This window comes from Heptranchias perlo, chromosome 26 (assembly GCF_035084215.1).
Source record: "Heptranchias perlo isolate sHepPer1 chromosome 26, sHepPer1.hap1, whole genome shotgun sequence".
NCBI classification, from domain to species: domain Eukaryota; kingdom Metazoa; phylum Chordata; class Chondrichthyes; order Hexanchiformes; family Hexanchidae; genus Heptranchias; species Heptranchias perlo.
The window spans coordinates 35,539,169-35,557,159 of NC_090350.1; the positions used below are offsets into that span (position 1 = coordinate 35,539,169).

The window sequence follows — 17,991 nt, forward strand, 5'->3', positions numbered from 1 at the left end:
TTCCAGTGTAAGTACCATTTTAACGCGTGGTAAGTCTTAATTACTGCCAAGCACTAAAAATTAACTTTCACAAGTGTGGAGTCTCATTCCTTCAGCTTTTAATTATTGTTGGAAATTTAAAAATTTTTTTTTTTCTTTCTGTCTCTTATCTGTCTCTCAATCCAATCTTTCTTTCCCTCTCTTTATTTGGCTTTCTGTACCTGATTTGACATTGAAGTCACTATTCTAACTGACATTTCCTGGTTCAGACTCTGCGCTGCCCATTAACGATTCTTCAATATGATTGGTTAAGGAGATACATAGCTGCTTGCCCTGTGCACACAGGTCCCAGATGCCCTGTAGAGGGCGCCATGCTTTTTGGATGGTTGGCTGACAGCAACTTGCCGTACGAAAGCCCATAGAAAGTCCATGGGCAAGTGCAAGTCTAACGTAAGGCTGTGCTGCTCGTTCGCCGCTCAGTGCAAAATCCGGCAGAAACTGCAGCTGACAGCAAATGCACGATAATCTCGCCATTAGCTGCAGTTAAAACTTGTTCGACCAACACTACCTTTTTCATTGCTCCTACAAGCTGCAACTATATTCACTCCTGCTGGCATCTGATGGATAATGGCGCCAGATGGAAATGTAAATAGGAGAGAGTGGTGCCTGGGGGCCGGTGCACCATTGCCTCCTTAAAGTGGTGCTTGAATATAGAAGAGCCTTTAGTGAATGATTGTCTTCTCTATAGAGTTTCTTTTCAATTTTAAAAAAAAATCTTTTTTAAAAAAAGAGAAAAACTATACACATTTTATGCAGTGATTGTACATAATCCATATCTTGTGAGGTCAGCGTATAATTTGCATGGCGTATGCAGGAGAATACATTGGATACACTGGTATCTTGGTTTTGCTGGTGCTGCTACGCTGGGAGCAGAGTGTGCTTAAGGGCCAAGGTTTTGTTTGGTTTTGACCCTGGGTTACAGTTGAGCTGGGGGAGGGGCAGTGTGAGACCTGGTCATGCCAGGTTTACAGTTTCTGCATTCCCCAAAACATTATGGTAATGGAGCATTTAAAATAAAACTTTGCACATTGCTGACAAGGGAATTTAAACAAGTATGTGCAAAACAGTCCACTCATGCAAGCATGAAAAAAAAATGAGACAGCTTTCATTTGCTTATATATAACTGCACCATTTTGGTGTTAGAGGACTGAATTATGAGGAAAGGTTAGAAGATAATAGACCCTTCAGACATGAAAGAAGGAAAATCAGAGAGTACCTTATAGAGGTATGCCAAGGTTGATCCTGAGCACTACTTAAAGTTCGACTATGACTGCAGGATAAGTTGGATAGATACAAACTGTTAAAAGGCAAGTCTAGGACTGATGTCAGGAAGCATTTCTTCACATAATAGAATGATTGATACTGGAATTAATCCAGTGTGCATTTATATGTCTCTTACCTTGTTTCAATCCATGTTTCTCTGTCAGTGCAGGTAATTGATCAATTGCTTTGTTGTCCTGTTTACCATATACTCTTAATTGATCTTCTTTGGCTTTGTTCGTTATACAGCAGACCTCTTCCGCCTTCAATCTAGACAGTTCAGGGTAAAGTAGATTCTCTCCTGTATTCTCTGCCATGTGAGACCATAGGTATTCTGGACATCCTTGATCTGACAGATTTATCTCACAAAAGGATGTGGTTTTGTCGTCTGTATTGTTGACTGAATCACAGAGTATCTCCAGTTTGTTTTCCTTCTGCAACTCCTCCTCTGTCAGTATATGGGATAGCTGTTGGTTGCTATTATGATTTGCATTTGGTTCTGATTTTTTTCCCCTTATACATTTTTCGTAACAATAACAGTGTCCATTCTCTGAAATTAAATTATCTCCTCCACATTTCATTGTGTTTGTAAAGGGCAGTGTGTCTTTATTTTCAGTTTTACCATTTTCTTTCAGGTCCAGATACATTACACTGTCCTGTAATTTTGCAATTTCATCGAATGATTTCTCATTAACTTGACAAAGAGAATCTGGACAAGAACAGGAGCTGCCAATACATTTGGTCAAAGTTCTAGCTTCTTGATCAGCGGGAATTAAACTTATTTTGTTGATCTCTGTAGGTTGGGGTTTGCCTTTGATCTGAGTTGCAGTACTGACATGGTGAGATTTCCTTTGGTCGGTGCTTGACGTACTTTTTCCCGCCTGTTGTATGTTAGATTGAACAGAAACTTTCCTTCTACAGGAGAAAAAGAGAGTCCTTAAGTTCCATTTACACAAAACAAAGTTGAGAATTAACACAGAACCATAGAGGGAGGCCATTTGGGCTCATTGGGCCCGATATTAGCAGGGCGGCGGGTCGACTGGGCGCGTGGGTAAAGCACCCAGTGAAATCGGGGTGCTCCGCACGGAATCGCAAGCTGATTGGAGCCACTTACCTGTGCTTCCGGGTTTCCCGCTGGTAAGCTGCGCAGCGGGCGGACTGAGGCTGTCAGCTGGAGGAGCCCTATTTAAAGGGGCAGTCCTCCACTGACTGATGCTGCAGAAAATAGGAAAATTTACAGCATGGAGCAGCCCAGGGGGAAGGCTGCTCCCAGGTTTAATGATGCCTCACTCCAGGTATTATTGGATGGGGTGAGGATGAGGGGGAGGACAGAGATCTTCCCCCCGGCGGGCGTGAGGAAGTGGCCTGCCTCTGCCACCAAGAAGGCCTGGCTCGAGGTGGCAGAGGAGGTCACCTGCACTACCAACATATCGCCCACCTGCATACAGAGCAGGAGGCGCTTCAATCACCTAAGTAGGTCAGCCGAAGTGAGCACATTTACTCATTCCCCTAAACTCCGTCTGCCACATCACCACCCCTACCTCACATCTCCTTCTGCACTGCCAACACTACTCTGTCACATCACTCCTCACACCCACTCAAAGCTCATCCTCATCTTACCTGCCCTTACTCGCCTCGCCAGTACTCATCCTGCCACTGCCACTCAACCCAATCCTCATACAATCTCATACTCACCCTCTCATGCATCTCTTTCATGGTCAGCCTCACTCAACCTGCCACTACCTGTGCTGCAGCCACAGGGCATGCATCAAATATGTGCAGTAGGAAGCGTAAGGCAAACGTGTCGTGAGCATGAAGGGGATGCACAAGGGCGTTTGAGGGTTTGTCATGGTTTTTACTTATATTTAATTTCTGATCAACTCACATAACATATTATATTGTCACCACTACTGCCACGTCTTTGCAAATCTTGTCCGGTTTGTGCAATAATGCCCTTTCCTGAGGATCACTACGAAGACCCACAACTGATGCCACCCATTGTGTCACTGCAGACTGGGTGTAGGTGTATTTGCAGGGCTCTTTTGTGCAGACGACTGAGAGACGTCGGCGATGTCCCCGGTGGCACCCTGGAAGGATGCGGAGGAGCAGTTGTTGAGGGCAGTGGTGACTTTGACAGCGACAGGTAAGAAGATGGTGCTCGGGCCAGCCGGGAGCAGCTCGGCATGAAGGAGGCTGCAGATGTCCACGGCTACATGTCGACTGACTCTGAGCCTCCGTGTGCACTGCTGCTCAGAGAGGTCCAGGGAGCTGAGCCTCGGTCTGTAGACCTGGTGGTGAGGGTAGTGCCGTTGCCCTCACTCCTGCTGTGCAGGTGGATGTGTCACAGCACTGTGTTGTGGGGCTCCATGTGTCAGAGGTAGACGGCATGGCCGGCGAGGCTGGTGATGCTGCTCGTCCTCCAAGGAGGTCATGACTGCAGCTACGGCGGCCCCCATCCAGAAGATGTACATCTGAGGGGGTCCGCAAGGTAGGTACATGTTTCTGGACACCGGGGTAAGTGTGCAAGTTTGTGAATTTTATTGTTAAGAGGAGGGTGGTGGAGGCCAAACTTTGTCCCAAGTGACAGAGTGGCCTCCTGCAATGAGTGAGGGTCTCCCCCCCCACCACCTGTCAAATGGACCTTTGCAGCTGCCACAGGCTGAGGGCTGCAACTCGTCCATTTGAACTGGGAGTGTTTCCCCCAGTACGGGAAACAGTCCCAGTTGTTTGCAAAATCCCACCCCTCCTAAAATATCATGTTAATCAGGTCTCTAAACAACCTGAAATACCTAAATAAATACTTTAAGTGGCACCCCGCCGGCATTAATTGCCGGCGGGTGTCCCACATGTGGGGGCTGCGCGCGCATGTCAGCGCATCACTGGGGAACCCGGAAGTGGGCGGGTTGGAGCCGGGCTCCAGACCCGCCCCGGGAATCCCCGATTTTCGCAGCCCCCCCGCCACGAACGCACCCGATCGGGGGTGTGAAAATCGAGCCCAGTGTCAGTGCTGACTCTTTGCTAAAGCAAACCAAAACTAATCCCACTGCCCCTCTCTCTCCCCATAGCCTTGTACTTTCCTCTGCTTTAATATATATCCAATCATTTCAAATTAGACGGAAAATTTCAGAATCACTCCAAGTTTCAGTCAGGAAGGTGAGACAAAATAGTCCATTCACTTAAATGAACGTAACTTAAGAATGAATTGTCTTTTCCTCTCTTCATCTCCCAACACTTCTTTAACTTTCTTAGCCTAGCCAAATTTTCTTTTCCACTCTTAGCTCTAATTCTGTCTGTGTTTCCTTTCCTGGCTCTGCCCCAAGCTCTACGATTTCTCTCCAGGCTCCCTTTAACTGTGCCACAAGCTTGCCACTCTACTTCTGACTCTTGTCAAACTCTGCCTCAAGTTCTGTGTTTCTCCTCTTCCTTGACTTTGTCCTGATCCATATGACTTCTCTCTAGCTCTGTCCCCTTTCTCTAGGGTCTGCTTTTCTTCCCAATGTTAATTTGGCCTAATCTCTAGGAGTCCTCTCCCAAATCTGTTCACTCTAACTCGATATTCTTCTTCCAGTTCTGATCTGCAATTGCTCTGCAAAGTTTATAAAACGGAATATAATTGATTCTAATTAAAAGTAATGAGAGTATAAAGCTGCAAAGAGCACATTTTCAATATCAAAGATAACTATATACAATTTATTGTAGTTAGCATAATAAATGTTACAATGGCTTGCTGCATGCAACCTCAGCTTCGATTTGAAGAGGGGTGAGAATTTAAATGTGATTAAGGTGAATGGAAACCTTCACAGATGCTGTTAATGACCTGAACTTGGGTCTGCCAAGTGAATGTCTACTGATCTTAGCATTAGAATCGCTGGGATTTTTTTTACTGCAGGGGATCAGATGGCTAGACTCAATCAATTGCAAAAATGTGCTGAGGAAATAGGGCTTTAGCCATTTCTACTTCGCAAACCACACGTTGTAATGAATATATAGCTACTGTTATACTCTCAGGATTGAACAAAAGTAAAACCTGTGAATAAAATGTAATAAACCATAATTTTGAAGCCAATTTAACTACTTAATCATGTTGCAGGAGTGGGTTTGACATAGCAGCGATGAGTCCTCTCAAAAATGTTTACAAAGCATGTGGAAGCAGTAAATAAACCAGCATCAAGTGTTTTAAGTAGCGGAGTAAAAGACTGCTGAGAAAGGAATAATTAATCAGCCACTGTCATTTTAACTGCCATCATAAAAGTATAACTGCTATATATTAATGCTGACTAAAACTGGAATACAAGAGCTGCAAAATAGTAGCAGTTGCTTTATTAAAACATTGGTGGCCCTGATCTAGTTTTCTCCCCATCTTTTCCAAAGGCATTGACTCCCTCACTGGGTATGGTTCCACAGGAAACATTCGCGTTTCGGTATTTCACTCAGGTAGTCATTATTCACGTGTGAGGGCTCCAGAATACAATTGTGGTATATATCGCAGCTAAGCCTGATCCTGTCCTCATGTGATGTGTACACGCACACTCCCTTCTGGCAGGGGTCTCTGATGAAGTCCCTTTTTTGTGCATCAACTGCCGTAAAACTCTTTTGTTAGTGCACTATAAATTTTGCAAGAGGGGACACACACATTCCTGCGGGAAATTTAAAATCATGCTGCGGGCCCTCCCGCCTCAAACATTTTGTACAGTTTCCGCAATAATCTCGCTTAGAATATTTCTGTGGGTCGTGAGGTTCCCTAAAAGTGTACAACGGTATTCTTATCATGTGTATAAGTGCTACTTAACATCCATGAAGCATACAATGTAGCATAGATCACCAACTACAGAATAAACACAGACTGTGCATTTACATTACTTTTGAAATGAACTGAGATCAAGATAGTCTGGAATAAACATTCTGATTCAAATGGTCTGATTTTAAATCACTTACAAGGGAGAAGAGATGTAAAGCTTCATTTGAGAAACATCTTTGTGAGACGCTGCTGAAATGACTGACTGCATGCTGCAGGCAAAGAAATAGTCTTCACAGCCATTTTCAACGACAAGAGGATGGGATTTGTATGGGTCAAAAAAGATCTTTTTTGGAGTGACAAACAGGACTCCCATTACAACACCCTACAGACGGATCAGAAAGCGTAAATACAATGAAAAGTGATTATTGCAAAGCAACCAGTTATTTGGTTAAAAGCAAAACATTAAAATCTGTCATATAAATCATCTATTTTTGGTAGTTGAAGAGTAAAAATGCCGTGGAACCACTCTGAAAGTTGTCACCCGATTTCATGATTAAGTACTCCAATTTATTGCATATTTCGAAAATAGTTTGTTTCCATTTGCCAAACTAAAATTTCCATTTGTAGTTCACTTGTAGGAAACCCATTGTTATACAAGAATACTTAGTAAAGTCACACTCTTATATTGTTTAATATTTCTATTTAAATATTGGATTTCACAATGAACACCACACAACTTTATTTATGGGAAAAGGAGTTTTTGTGTACGCCTGGCTGAGGGATATCAATCTTATGGAAGGGTTAATTTTCCCACTTTTTGAACCCGCTTCCAAGTATATGGTATGGGCAGATGCAGAGTAAAGCTCCCTCTGCTCTGCTATAACAATGTGCCTGCTGTCAAGTGTAATCTCTACCCAGATAAAGCCACAGTTGTGCAGGTACACATACTGAAAATATAATTGTCTAGCACAATAGCATTAAGAAGATTTCAGTGCTCGTATACTCTATTACTTCAATCCATATGACTGGGTATTTGGTCAGACAAGGTTCAGTGTGTAAAATGTGCTGAGCACATAACAAAAATACCCTGGCTGTTACAAGTCAAAAGAAAAAAATGCTCATTACATTGAAAATATTAGTGCGTTTGAGGTGTTTGTAACATGAAATCTGCTGTTACAAAGAAAGCGTTTTACCTTTCCATCTGTGAAATATTTGCAACAGATTTTTAAGAACCTTTCAGAAAAGGGTATTTCGTCCCTTATGGGAGATGAGGAACTGGCAGTGGAGTGTTGTGTGCTGCACCACTGTACACTGGACATTTCTGCTGAATCAGCATCCTGAAAAATACAAAATGATTGTTACTAACACAGTAATACACCCACCGGTTACATTATTCCCCTGCATGTTTGGAAAATATAACTTTGGAATTTAATCATTCCTACCAATACTTTACACAATTTATTTTCTTACTATTTCGTACCTCATGGGCTTAATATTTCTGTAAGGATGTTGGTGTGAAGGAAAGTAAATACCTGTAGTTTGGACCCTTTTCATTTTTATGTCTCCGTTTGGAGTGGAATTCTGAGCTAAAGTGCGGCGCAGGCCAGTTTGTTGCTAAGATTGTTTCTTGGTTGTAGCTGCTAATCGTACATTGCGTGGTTGCAAATAAAATCATATTTAAGGCAATGCATAGAAGACATGGCTTGAACCCCTATACCTGTCAAGACAGGAGTAATTCTATCACATGCCTTTACATGAATAATTTTTTGAGGAAAAAATATTCCCACATGTAAATTTCAGGGAGAATAGCAAGTGATCTGAGAAGCTACTCCTTGTGCCCATTCCTCCTTGATGCAAAGTACAAACAGCCACAGAAGTGGCACACAGCACCATAGGTCTTGTTTTCTTTTCATTTACAAACAGTTTAGCCGCAGGACTGCAGTTTTTTTTTTAAACTGAGAAACCTAGTTGAAAGGCCAAGGCCCATAGCGTATGTCACCACCAAGATCATAAAGAATGGATTGCATACACGTCTATAAATTTTCTCCAGACCATCCTTTATTCTGTTTCTCTCATTTTGTTTGTTCCTTCCTTCCTCTATCCCTGTATTTTCCATGGAAAGTTCCTCCAAGCAGGAGGGCAGGATGGATCACACTTGATGAGCCATATGGTCTGTGTCTGTGCTGTAACATTCTACAATTTCCATGGGATGGGTCCAATTCTGCCAGTTTTCCCTCTTCCTCTTGTCCTCAATAGTGGAGTAATCTCCTACAATAATACAACCCATGTAGTGCGAATTGATCCTCATTAAGTTATTGCCTCTGCAGAGACCCCAAAGTTCTAAAGCCTATCTGATGCAGTATTATTGTAACCTTATAGAATCATACAGCACAGAAGGAGGCCTGTCAGCTCATTGTACCTGTGACGGCTCTTTGAAAGAATTATTCAATTAGTCCCACTCCCCTGCTCTTTCCCCATAGCCCTGCAACTTTTTCCTTTTCAAGTATATATCCAATTCCCTTTTGAAAGTTACTATTGAATTTGCTTCCACCACCCTTTCAGGCAGCGTATTCCAGATCATAACAACTTGTAGCGCAAAAAATGTCTCCTCATCTCCCCTCTGGTTCTTTTGCCAATTATCTTAAATTTGTGTCCTCTAGTTACCCACCCTACTGCCAGTGGAAACAGTTTCTCTTTATTTACTCTATCAAAACCCCTCTTTCAAATCTTCCCATAGCTTTCTCTACTCCAAGGAGAATAATCCCAGTTTCTCTAGTCTCTCCACATAACTGAAGTCCCTCATCCTTGGTATCATTCTCATAAATTTCCTCTGCACCCTCTCCAAGCAGGAGGGCAGGCCTTGACATCCTTCCTAAAGTGTGGTGCCCAGAATTGGACACAATACTCCAGCTGAGGCTTAACCAGTGATTTATAAAGCTTTGGCATAACTTCCTTGCTTATATTTATTACTGTAATAGATAGCTCTTTTTAAACTAGCAATATAGTAATACTTTGGGCAGAAGATCATTAGCCCCTTCCAAACCTTCCATCAGTTTCCTTATTGTGATTCTAGAACTAATAGCCCTTATCCACTTTTCCAATAGTGCCATGTTGTCTGTTCCACCACTCCTGCAGGTAATCTGTTCCATAATGCTGATTGAAGTTATGCTGCCTTTTCTCCTGTCCTTTTTGAGTTTTTACAAGTTGCCTTTCTAACTTGAAAAAAATCACTGAGAAGCATAAAGTTATTTTTAAAAAAGGGAACGGCCAAAAGCATTTTGGAAGGTGGGGGAGTTAACTGGATAATCTACTGGTGTACTGATCACTGGGTAGTGCTTACCAGTAGTTTGTCATATTCTGCATCTGACGAAGACAGAGTAAATGATTGACTGGGACTTGAGGACACGGGGCTGTCTTCACTCAGTGCACTGCCCGGATCAGGAACATACAATCTCTGTAGGAAAAATTCTCAATTCAAATTTCATTCATTGCTTCACATTATTAGAGACTTATACATAACATTTTTTTTTCTTGGTGAGCTAGATCTGACGCATGTGGAAACTCGTTTCCATGTTTGAGCGTCTCCAATTCAAGCTACTGAGAAATCTACACCCATCTATAGAGCTTATATTTGCATAATTTGAAGTTCACACGTTCTCTGTAGGGAAACATCCCACTTAATGCAAGTCCAGGGAGCTTTGGTGCAGTCTGGCAGAGCCAAGGCTTAGGGATCCCTAAGTATGTGCAAAGGTGCTGATGGAGTTTAACCAGCTAAAACCAAGTGGTTTACCAGAGTGGATCGCTGGTAAACTTCCCACTGTTTGTCCAGTTAGAACCACTCTACCCATTAGGGCTTTGGCCTGCAGAATTATCTATCCTCCTTAGGGGAGGGAAAATAGGCTTGGTCTCTTTGGAGTCGAGATGGCTCCAAGATGACACATGCTGAGTAGTTAGAAACCCAGCAACTCCCTTCCTAACAGCACTATGGGAGTACCTTCACCACACGGACTGCAGCGGTTCAAGAAGGCGGCTCACCACCACCTTCTCGAGGGCAATTAGGGATGGGCAATAAATGCCGGCCTCGCCAGCGATGCCCACATCCCATGAACGAATAAAAAAAAAAGCCCTAGAATGAGTCTGTTCTTCAAAGCCTTTATAAAACACTGGTTCGACCACAACTGGAGTACAGTGTCCAATTCTGGGCACCGTACTTTAGGAAGGATGTGAAGGCCTTAGAGGGTGCAGAAAAGATTTACTAGAATGGTTCCAGGGATGAAGGACTTCAGTTACGTGGCTAGACTGGAGAAACTGGGGTTGTTCTCCTTAGAGCAGAGAAGGTTGAGGGGAGATTTGATAGAGGTGTTCAAAATCATGAGGGGTCTAGACAGTGCAAATATAGAGAAATTGTTCCCATTGGCAAGAGGGTCAAGAACCAGAGGACACGGATTTAAGGTGATTGGCGACATGAGGAAAAACATTTTTACACAACGAGTGGTTATTTGGAATGCACAGCCTGAGGGGGTGCTGGAGGCAGATTCAATCGTGGCTTTCAAAAGGGAATTGGATATGTACTTGAAGTGAAAAAATTTGCAGGGCTACGGGGAAAGGCCGGAGGAGTGGGACTAGCTGGATTGCTCTTGCAGAGAGCCATCACAGGCTTGACAAGCTGAATGGCCTCCTTCTGTGCTGTAACCATTCTATGATTCTAAGTTCCATTGGTGAGTCAGGCTGGCTGGTTGATCATCAAAGGTGCCTTGGAGTATTGCCAGGCTCAGGTAGTGGCTACTAAGTCTGTCGTGGAGTGCTGACTTTCCATCATCAGATGTGTCATCTTGGAGCCATCTCGACTCCAAAGAGACCAAGCTTACTTTTCCTCTTCGAAAGAGGATAGTCACTTGTTGGTTGATGGACAACTGAGAAGTGCTGGCTTGATCCCTCATTAGGTGGACAGCAGGTACTAGGAATCCTCACAAGCGAATTGATGAAAACTACAACGCACCATAAAATGTATGAGAGAATTGTCACAATAGTCCTGAACACAGCATAGGCACATACCATATCAAAGTGAATGATGGTACCACCGATTGGAGGTGCAGAGTTTCAGCAGCAGTTGATTGCCTCTGCAACCCAATCATGCTGAGAACAAACTCTGAATATTTGAGTGTGCGTTATCATGCCCAGCCCCAGGTAAAACATTCCATAGCTGTCATCACGAATCTCAGTTTCCTCGTCAGCTACATAATGGAAATCTTCCTTCATCATAGTGGAAAGACCTATACAGGTCAGCTTGCATTGTGTCAGCCACCTTGATGTTTTAGATACCCTAATCTAATCACATATATCCAGAATTATTCTTCACCAATTGTTAAATCCAGATCCTCTTGTGAAGAGTGTTGACAGAAGCACACCTGCCTCTTATGTTACATAAAAAAAATAAAGCACATAGCCTACATAATAACAGTCACTGCATTTCAGTAGTAATTCATGTGCTTTGATGTGAAAAATGTTATATAAATGCACCTTTTTTGAATTATTTACATAAAGGAGAACATTCTGCAGAACAATAGAGAGCTGATTCAGGAAACATCCAAAATAATGTTATTGATAATGTTTCATAGTTTGTGGGCACTTTCACTGATGCAATTTTGTTACTTTGGATGGTTCTATTAAGTAATAGGCTAGCATTATCACAAGTAAAATGGTGAGTAGGCTGTTATGTTTTGCTTTACATTTTCCACTTAAACATAGAATAATATAGAAATTACAACGTGATAAAAGGCCATAAACCCCAATCAGTCTGTGTTGGCATTTGTCCTCCACCAGCGTAGTAGTCCTACTGCCATGAAAGAAACTACATATATATGGGGGTTGGGGTTGGACAAAAGCTGTGTCTGAACAGTAAAAAATTAGGTAGGTATGAGAATTTATTAGAGATGCTTTTTCCACTATTATGCTCTCACATTAAAATACTGGAAATGGATCCCTTAATGTCTTACTGCAAACATTAACCTATATTTCTTTGTTAGATGCTGATTAATCCACTGTGTACTTTTAATAGTTTCTGCTCTTTTTTTGGATTTACAGGATGTACCGTTCTTCTTTTGTCATTAAACATTCACATACCTGCCCAGGAACAATACTTTGTGAATAGAGCTTGTTTAATTGAACCAGTTTATTTGGTGTACTGTTGAACTTCAGGGCTATGCTACAGAGTGTGTCCTCCATTCTTGCCTGTAAAAAGAATCACACACTGTTTTTCCATCTGTAACATTACTTATAAAGGCAAGCAAAGAAAGTGATAAAATTGGAGAATACTTACTCTGTATTCTATAGTGCCTTCTGGTTTCTCTTGGATTAATTTTCTACCTTTTTTCTCTTCCCTTTTATTTTCTGAAGGATTTTGAAAGAAAGTGCAAAAAAAATTAATAACCAAATAATGAGGCTTCTCACTTTGGGCATAGAAGTCGGCCCATATGATCTGCATAAACTTGGCTTGTACTCCATTGAGTATAGAAGATTGAAGGGTGAACTGATCAAGGTGTTTAAAATATTTAAAGGATTCGATAGGGTAGATACAGGGAAACTATTTCCTCTGATGGGGGAATCAACAATGAGGGGACATAATCTTAAAATTAGAGCTAGGCCATTTGGGAGGGAAATCAGGAAGCACTTTTTCACACACAGAGTAGTAGAAATCTGGAATTCTCTCCCCCAAAAGGCTGTGGATGCTGGGATAATTGGAGCTCTCAAGACTCAGATCGCTGGATTTTTATTAGGTAAGGGTATCAAGGGATATGAAGCTAAGGCAGGTAAATGGAGGTGAGGTACATATCAGTCATGATCTAAATGCAAGGTTCGATGAGCTGAATGGCCTACTCCTGTTCCTGTGTCTATTAATGGACAGAATGGTGTAGATTTTCGTCTATACTGCCTTGGCGTAAGGTATTTTTTGGTTGGAGCAGGGAGAGGAAAATCAGGCAGGGAGGACAGGCATGCAATCTTCCTTGTCCAATTATCCTCTCTGCACTCTGCCCATGCTATATTTTACACCCAGGCAGTACTGAGGAAAACCTACTCTATATATCTTACAGGCTGTATCAACCATGTCAATGGTATATGGTTATATTTCCCTGTCAAAGTATCTAGGGCTGATAATCATTTACTTGTGTAAATCAGTTATAAATGGTTAAGAACTAATGCAAATCCTGCCAGAATGGGAAATTGCTAATATAATTCAATTTTATAGGTGAGGCTAATTATTCACAAGAGCAAGTCCAGACTTGTATAGGTGTTGAGAGCACATTAGTAGTGAAAGCAGAACATTCATGATAGTGCAATTTAGCGTAACAGGGTGAATGGAAAAACTCAAAAGGCATCTCAACCCATTAGTATCCTTTGCCAAGGGTGAAATGACAGGGCACTAAGAGGTGGCAGATGAAAATGATGGGAAAGGAAACCCAAGGTGTAGCCTTGATTCGGAAGGCAAGCGGTGGAACAGCCTTGTACTTCATCCCCTCTGCGATGACTGCTCAAGAGGAGGTGGTGCTGCATGGTAGGCATTGTCCTAGTTTCCTGGATGTTGTTTCCATTGGATATCCTGCATGCCTGAATGTCAGGAAATTGCGTGCAGAACGCCACCTCCCCCATTTCCATATTTTAATGAAGCCCTCACCTGTTTTGGATGGGATCCTCCACCACCAGTCCCAAATCCCAACACCATGCAAAATGGGCATGGATCAGTTGGGAATGATTGTCCAACTTCACACTCCATTACACCCCATTTCCTCTGCAAGCTACCTGTTCTTTAAAAATGGATTTGGAATTTTGTTACATGTAGTGCACAGGAAATCTTCCCCCATGTGATCAAATTGCAATTTGGTTTGATCTCACAGAACAGTATTTCACACTGATGAATAAATATGAATGAACGTACCAGAATGGCTTCCACTGTATTTTCATTATGCTATGATGTTGGTGAGAAATTGATCTCACGTGATATATTAAAAATAGTGAAGCCATTTTTTGCTCAGGTACAGTCATCCTACATGCTCTTCCTCCTCTCTGCATCTCACTTTGACGAAATCAAGCTCACTGAACTATTTCTTAGTGTTAACTCATTTTTTTCCCAGAACTGGGAACCTCCTTACTCCAACAGTTTTCTCTTCTTCATACAATCTTTCATTTTTTAAAATCCAAGATTGGGGTCGCCTAATCACCATTCCTGAATTACCTCATTTACTTCCCATCCAATAAGCAATGAACGTGGCCTGTCACCAGGCTTTCTCAGTTTTAGCACTGGAAGACTAACTACGGAAACTTTAAAAAAGTGGCACAAAATTCTCCCATGGCTCTGTTGGTAAATGTACTACGTGGTTTAGTACCAGCCATACAGATCAGAAAGGTCTCGGGTCCAATCCCCGAGTTACCTGATCTTAACTGGGATGGCAGTAAGGACAGTACAGTTCTCTTCATTGTGTCTGTGAGGAAAAGTCAGATAGGGTTTCCACTCCAAGTGACTAACCAGTGAACCCTACATGTGTGTGTGCAGGTGAGGGCACGACTGGATTTGGCTGTGGTGGTTCCAGAAGAGAATAGGCTGTCTAGGCTCACACAGGTAAGGGCACCAGAGGGCTCCCACTGCCTGCGGGAGGGGAAATAAGTCTACCGGATCATGGCACGCGCCTCGCCTCAAATATTTATGCCGTGACAGGCTTTCTACTTTTTACTCCCCTTATATGAAGGAGCATGTTTCTGCAGAGGTATGTGTGGGAACTCACATATTTAACATATACCATCCATTTGAGCTTTTAATTATTTAATAATCAATTTGATAAATAGGACACCCAAACTGCAGTGTGGTTCCAGTTAGGTAAGCTCGGTGCAACACGATTCTGTTGTATAGACAGCAATTACACCAGGCAGCAAGCTCAACAAATGTTTCTGACACACCCACTAAAAGAGCAATTCTGTGATTCCTGTTATCGTCTAACAGACCCTTCTACAGAATGGTTGATGTATTTCACTCATTGTTTTACCTCGTTAGATGGTAGCATGAGATAGTGCCGGTTTCCATTTCTATTGCCGACAGCCAGGAGTATCTGAAGACAATAGTTGTGACAGTGCGCATGGTCTGTGCAGTGACCTGCTCCCCATCCCCCACTTCCTAACATGCGTTACTTATTTTATCCTCCTTGGAAGAACGAATGGCTGAGTAAACCCTGCTGGCATTTGAACCCAGGGCCCACTCACCTGCAGTCCAGCATTATCCAACCGAGGTATTCAGTGCTTATACTTCAAAAATGTAACAAAAAGAAAAAGTACACTGAGTGGAATGCAAGTCCTGCCGCGTTTGACTTCCAAATGTCTATAAAAACTTCACACAGAAATATCAAAGATATCCCAGTAATCCTATGGACTAATTGTAGGCACATTTATACTGACCGCATGGTTCAAAAAACAAAATCACAAGTATTTTGGTTTTGTATTCTTTTAAACTTTTTGTTAGTGTGATCATCTTGTTTGTTCATTTTTCTGAGAACACAAAATGCTTTTCTGCAGCAACAACCACCTAATTGATTTTGAACGCAAGCAATAATCTTGGCTCAGTATGTTGCCACTGTCAACTCAATGTTTACGCCTGAACAGTCAGCAATCAACATCAACTCCCTGTATTGAATGAGTGCACTCATGCTTGTGCAGACCATGGCAAATTTTCCACTTAACATGCTCAGATCAAAAGTAATCGAACTGATTTACCCAAAGATTATTTTTTTTGCTAATTTTTGCTCTTTCACTCCTGAAGTCGCTGGCCTGGAAATTGGATTGCGTGCAAAAATTGGTGCGTTGGGGAGGGGAGGGTGTGGACCACCCGCGCCAGTTGGTACCAATGTAGGCAGCATGCAAAGTCTGTGCTGCCTGCCGATTATAATGATTCGTGAGTGCAGCCAGTGCTACCCGTTTGGGGAAGGCCAGGACGCTACTTGAAGGCAGCCAGCACTTCTTAAAGGGGAGGTGCATTGTGGCTGCAAAGCCTGTACTCAAGTTCTGGAGGAAATGACTGAAGGAGGGAGAGAGCGGGCACCTTGGTTCTTAGATGCTGCACTGGAGGCCTTGGTGCAGGCAGTGGAGAGGAGGAGGGACATCCTTTTCCTTCCAGGGGGCAGGAAGCCCTCCAGGCATCTACTTAGGAGGCACTGGGAGGAGATAGATGAGGATGTCAATGCCAGGATCATTGCCACAGGAACATGGCTACAGTGCCGGAAAAAATTAAATGATCTAACTGGAGTTACCAAGGTAAGAAGACTGCTAAATACTTTCTCATCACAGCTGCACCACTCTCAGCCTCATTAATTACAACAATCACAGCACTTTCAACACTGCCTTCCCCCACTACCCTGCACTGCCCTACAATCACTGCAATACACTTCACGAAACATCCTTTTCAATACACACACACACCATTACAAACTTCACTTACCCACAACTCATATCTCACACGCACACTGTCAGCTACTTCATCATTATAGCCACATTCTCCAAACTCTTCAGAAGACTCTCACTAGCACACTTCACTCTTTCTTGCAGGAGCAATTGGCACACAACAGCAGGCTGCCACCGGAGGAGGAAGAGCCCATCTACACACCTTCTCCCTCCTTGAATAGCACGTCCTGGCCATCATGGGAAGGGGCAGAGTGGAGGACATGGCCACCATCAACACTGGCGACGCCGTGCAGGATTTCTTTATACCTGATCCTCTTTGTGTCTTCTGATTTCTCCCTCACCCTGCACAGTCTGCACAACAAGCTTCAGATGCTTTCAATATCCATTTCTTTCTCTCTGCTCTCCGTCACATCACATGCTAACCATTGTCCCTTTCTTTCCCATTTCAGCTGCTGAGAATGTCGACGCCCCTCAGCCAGCAGAGGAAAAAAAGCGCGGTGTTGCAGAAGGTACACCATCACTTGATCTCACTCTTGCAAGCACCAGCTCAGATACCGACACCACGCGTAAATTAGAGGTTAGATTAGAGGACGGATCGACATGTAATGACTCACCGGGCAAAAGTGCACAGGAACTAGGGCAGGGGGAATAGAACGCCACAGGTTCCAGCTCGGCATAGGGTGAGGTCGCATATTAGTTCCGCTGCAGAGGACTCATATGCTGACTTCGAGGGCCTAGGCTACCAAAGAAGTCTCATGTGGAAATACTTGGTGCGCTGGGTAGCCTGCCAGAGAGCCTGCGCACAATCTCGTGGAGCGTGGAGAAGTCAAGCTCCAACTTATCTCAAGGCTTTGTGCAGAGCATGGAGCCTATCCTGTCCAACATGGACCAAGTGGTCGGCTCCATCAGAACTGAAGTGGAACCCACCATGAGGAGTGTCTTGTGACAACTCTGACAGCTTCCATGGCAGCTCACACTACTGGCATGAAAGCTCAGACAGCTGCCATTTTGGCTTTGGGGGCCACTGTTGAAAGGGGCTTCCAGGCATCACATCACTCCAGCACTCTGTTATCCAGCAGATCCCAAGGAGTACTGAAGTGCCACCTCAGAAGAGTGGCCGTGGCTCCATGGGAGAGGCGCTTGCTGTCCTCTCTCAGGACGACAGCATGCCTGCTCCTCCTCCAGCCACTCGCCAGTGCACTTGTTGGTGCCACTAAGCCAGCTGGCCCAGACTGCTGCAGCTCACACCGAGGTGCTGCAGTCTGCAGCCGGAACCTCTAGGTCTAGAGCTGCTCGAGGTCACCCTCCTAGGCCATCTGAAGTGTCCTCAATGGAAGCTCAGCAGTCTTCCACCTCCCAGGATAATTTGCTCACTTGCTAGTGCAAAATTGATATTTGCAAATAACTCTCCTCATGTTGCTATATCAACAACAACTTGCATATATATAACGTTTTTAACGTAGTAAAACATCCCAAGGCGCATCACAGGAGTGTTATCAAACAAAATTTGATAT

The 17,991-nt window shown here is 43.3% G+C and overlaps 1 protein-coding gene across 6 annotated transcripts in view; it reads right to left on the reverse strand.

The window, feature by feature from the left end:
• si:ch211-15d5.11 (nuclear receptor coactivator 7) overlaps window positions 1–17,991 on the reverse strand; it is an 87,629-nt gene that overhangs the window by 36,757 nt on the left and 32,881 nt on the right. For 5 of the 6 annotated variants that reach the window (XM_068006768.1, XM_068006765.1, XM_068006766.1 and 2 more), the window contains 6 exons: window positions 12,357–12,427; window positions 12,161–12,268; window positions 9,378–9,491; window positions 7,231–7,374; window positions 6,235–6,419; window positions 1,439–2,214 (listed from right to left, as the gene is read on the reverse strand). In XM_068006768.1, the coding sequence (XP_067862869.1) occupies window positions 1,439–2,214; window positions 6,235–6,419; window positions 7,231–7,374; window positions 9,378–9,491; window positions 12,161–12,268; window positions 12,357–12,427 (1,398 nt within the window). The remainder of the gene's footprint in view (window positions 1–1,438; window positions 2,215–6,234; window positions 6,420–7,230; window positions 7,375–9,377; window positions 9,492–12,160; window positions 12,269–12,356; window positions 12,428–17,991) is intronic. The other variant, XM_068006769.1, reaches the window with a different exon arrangement.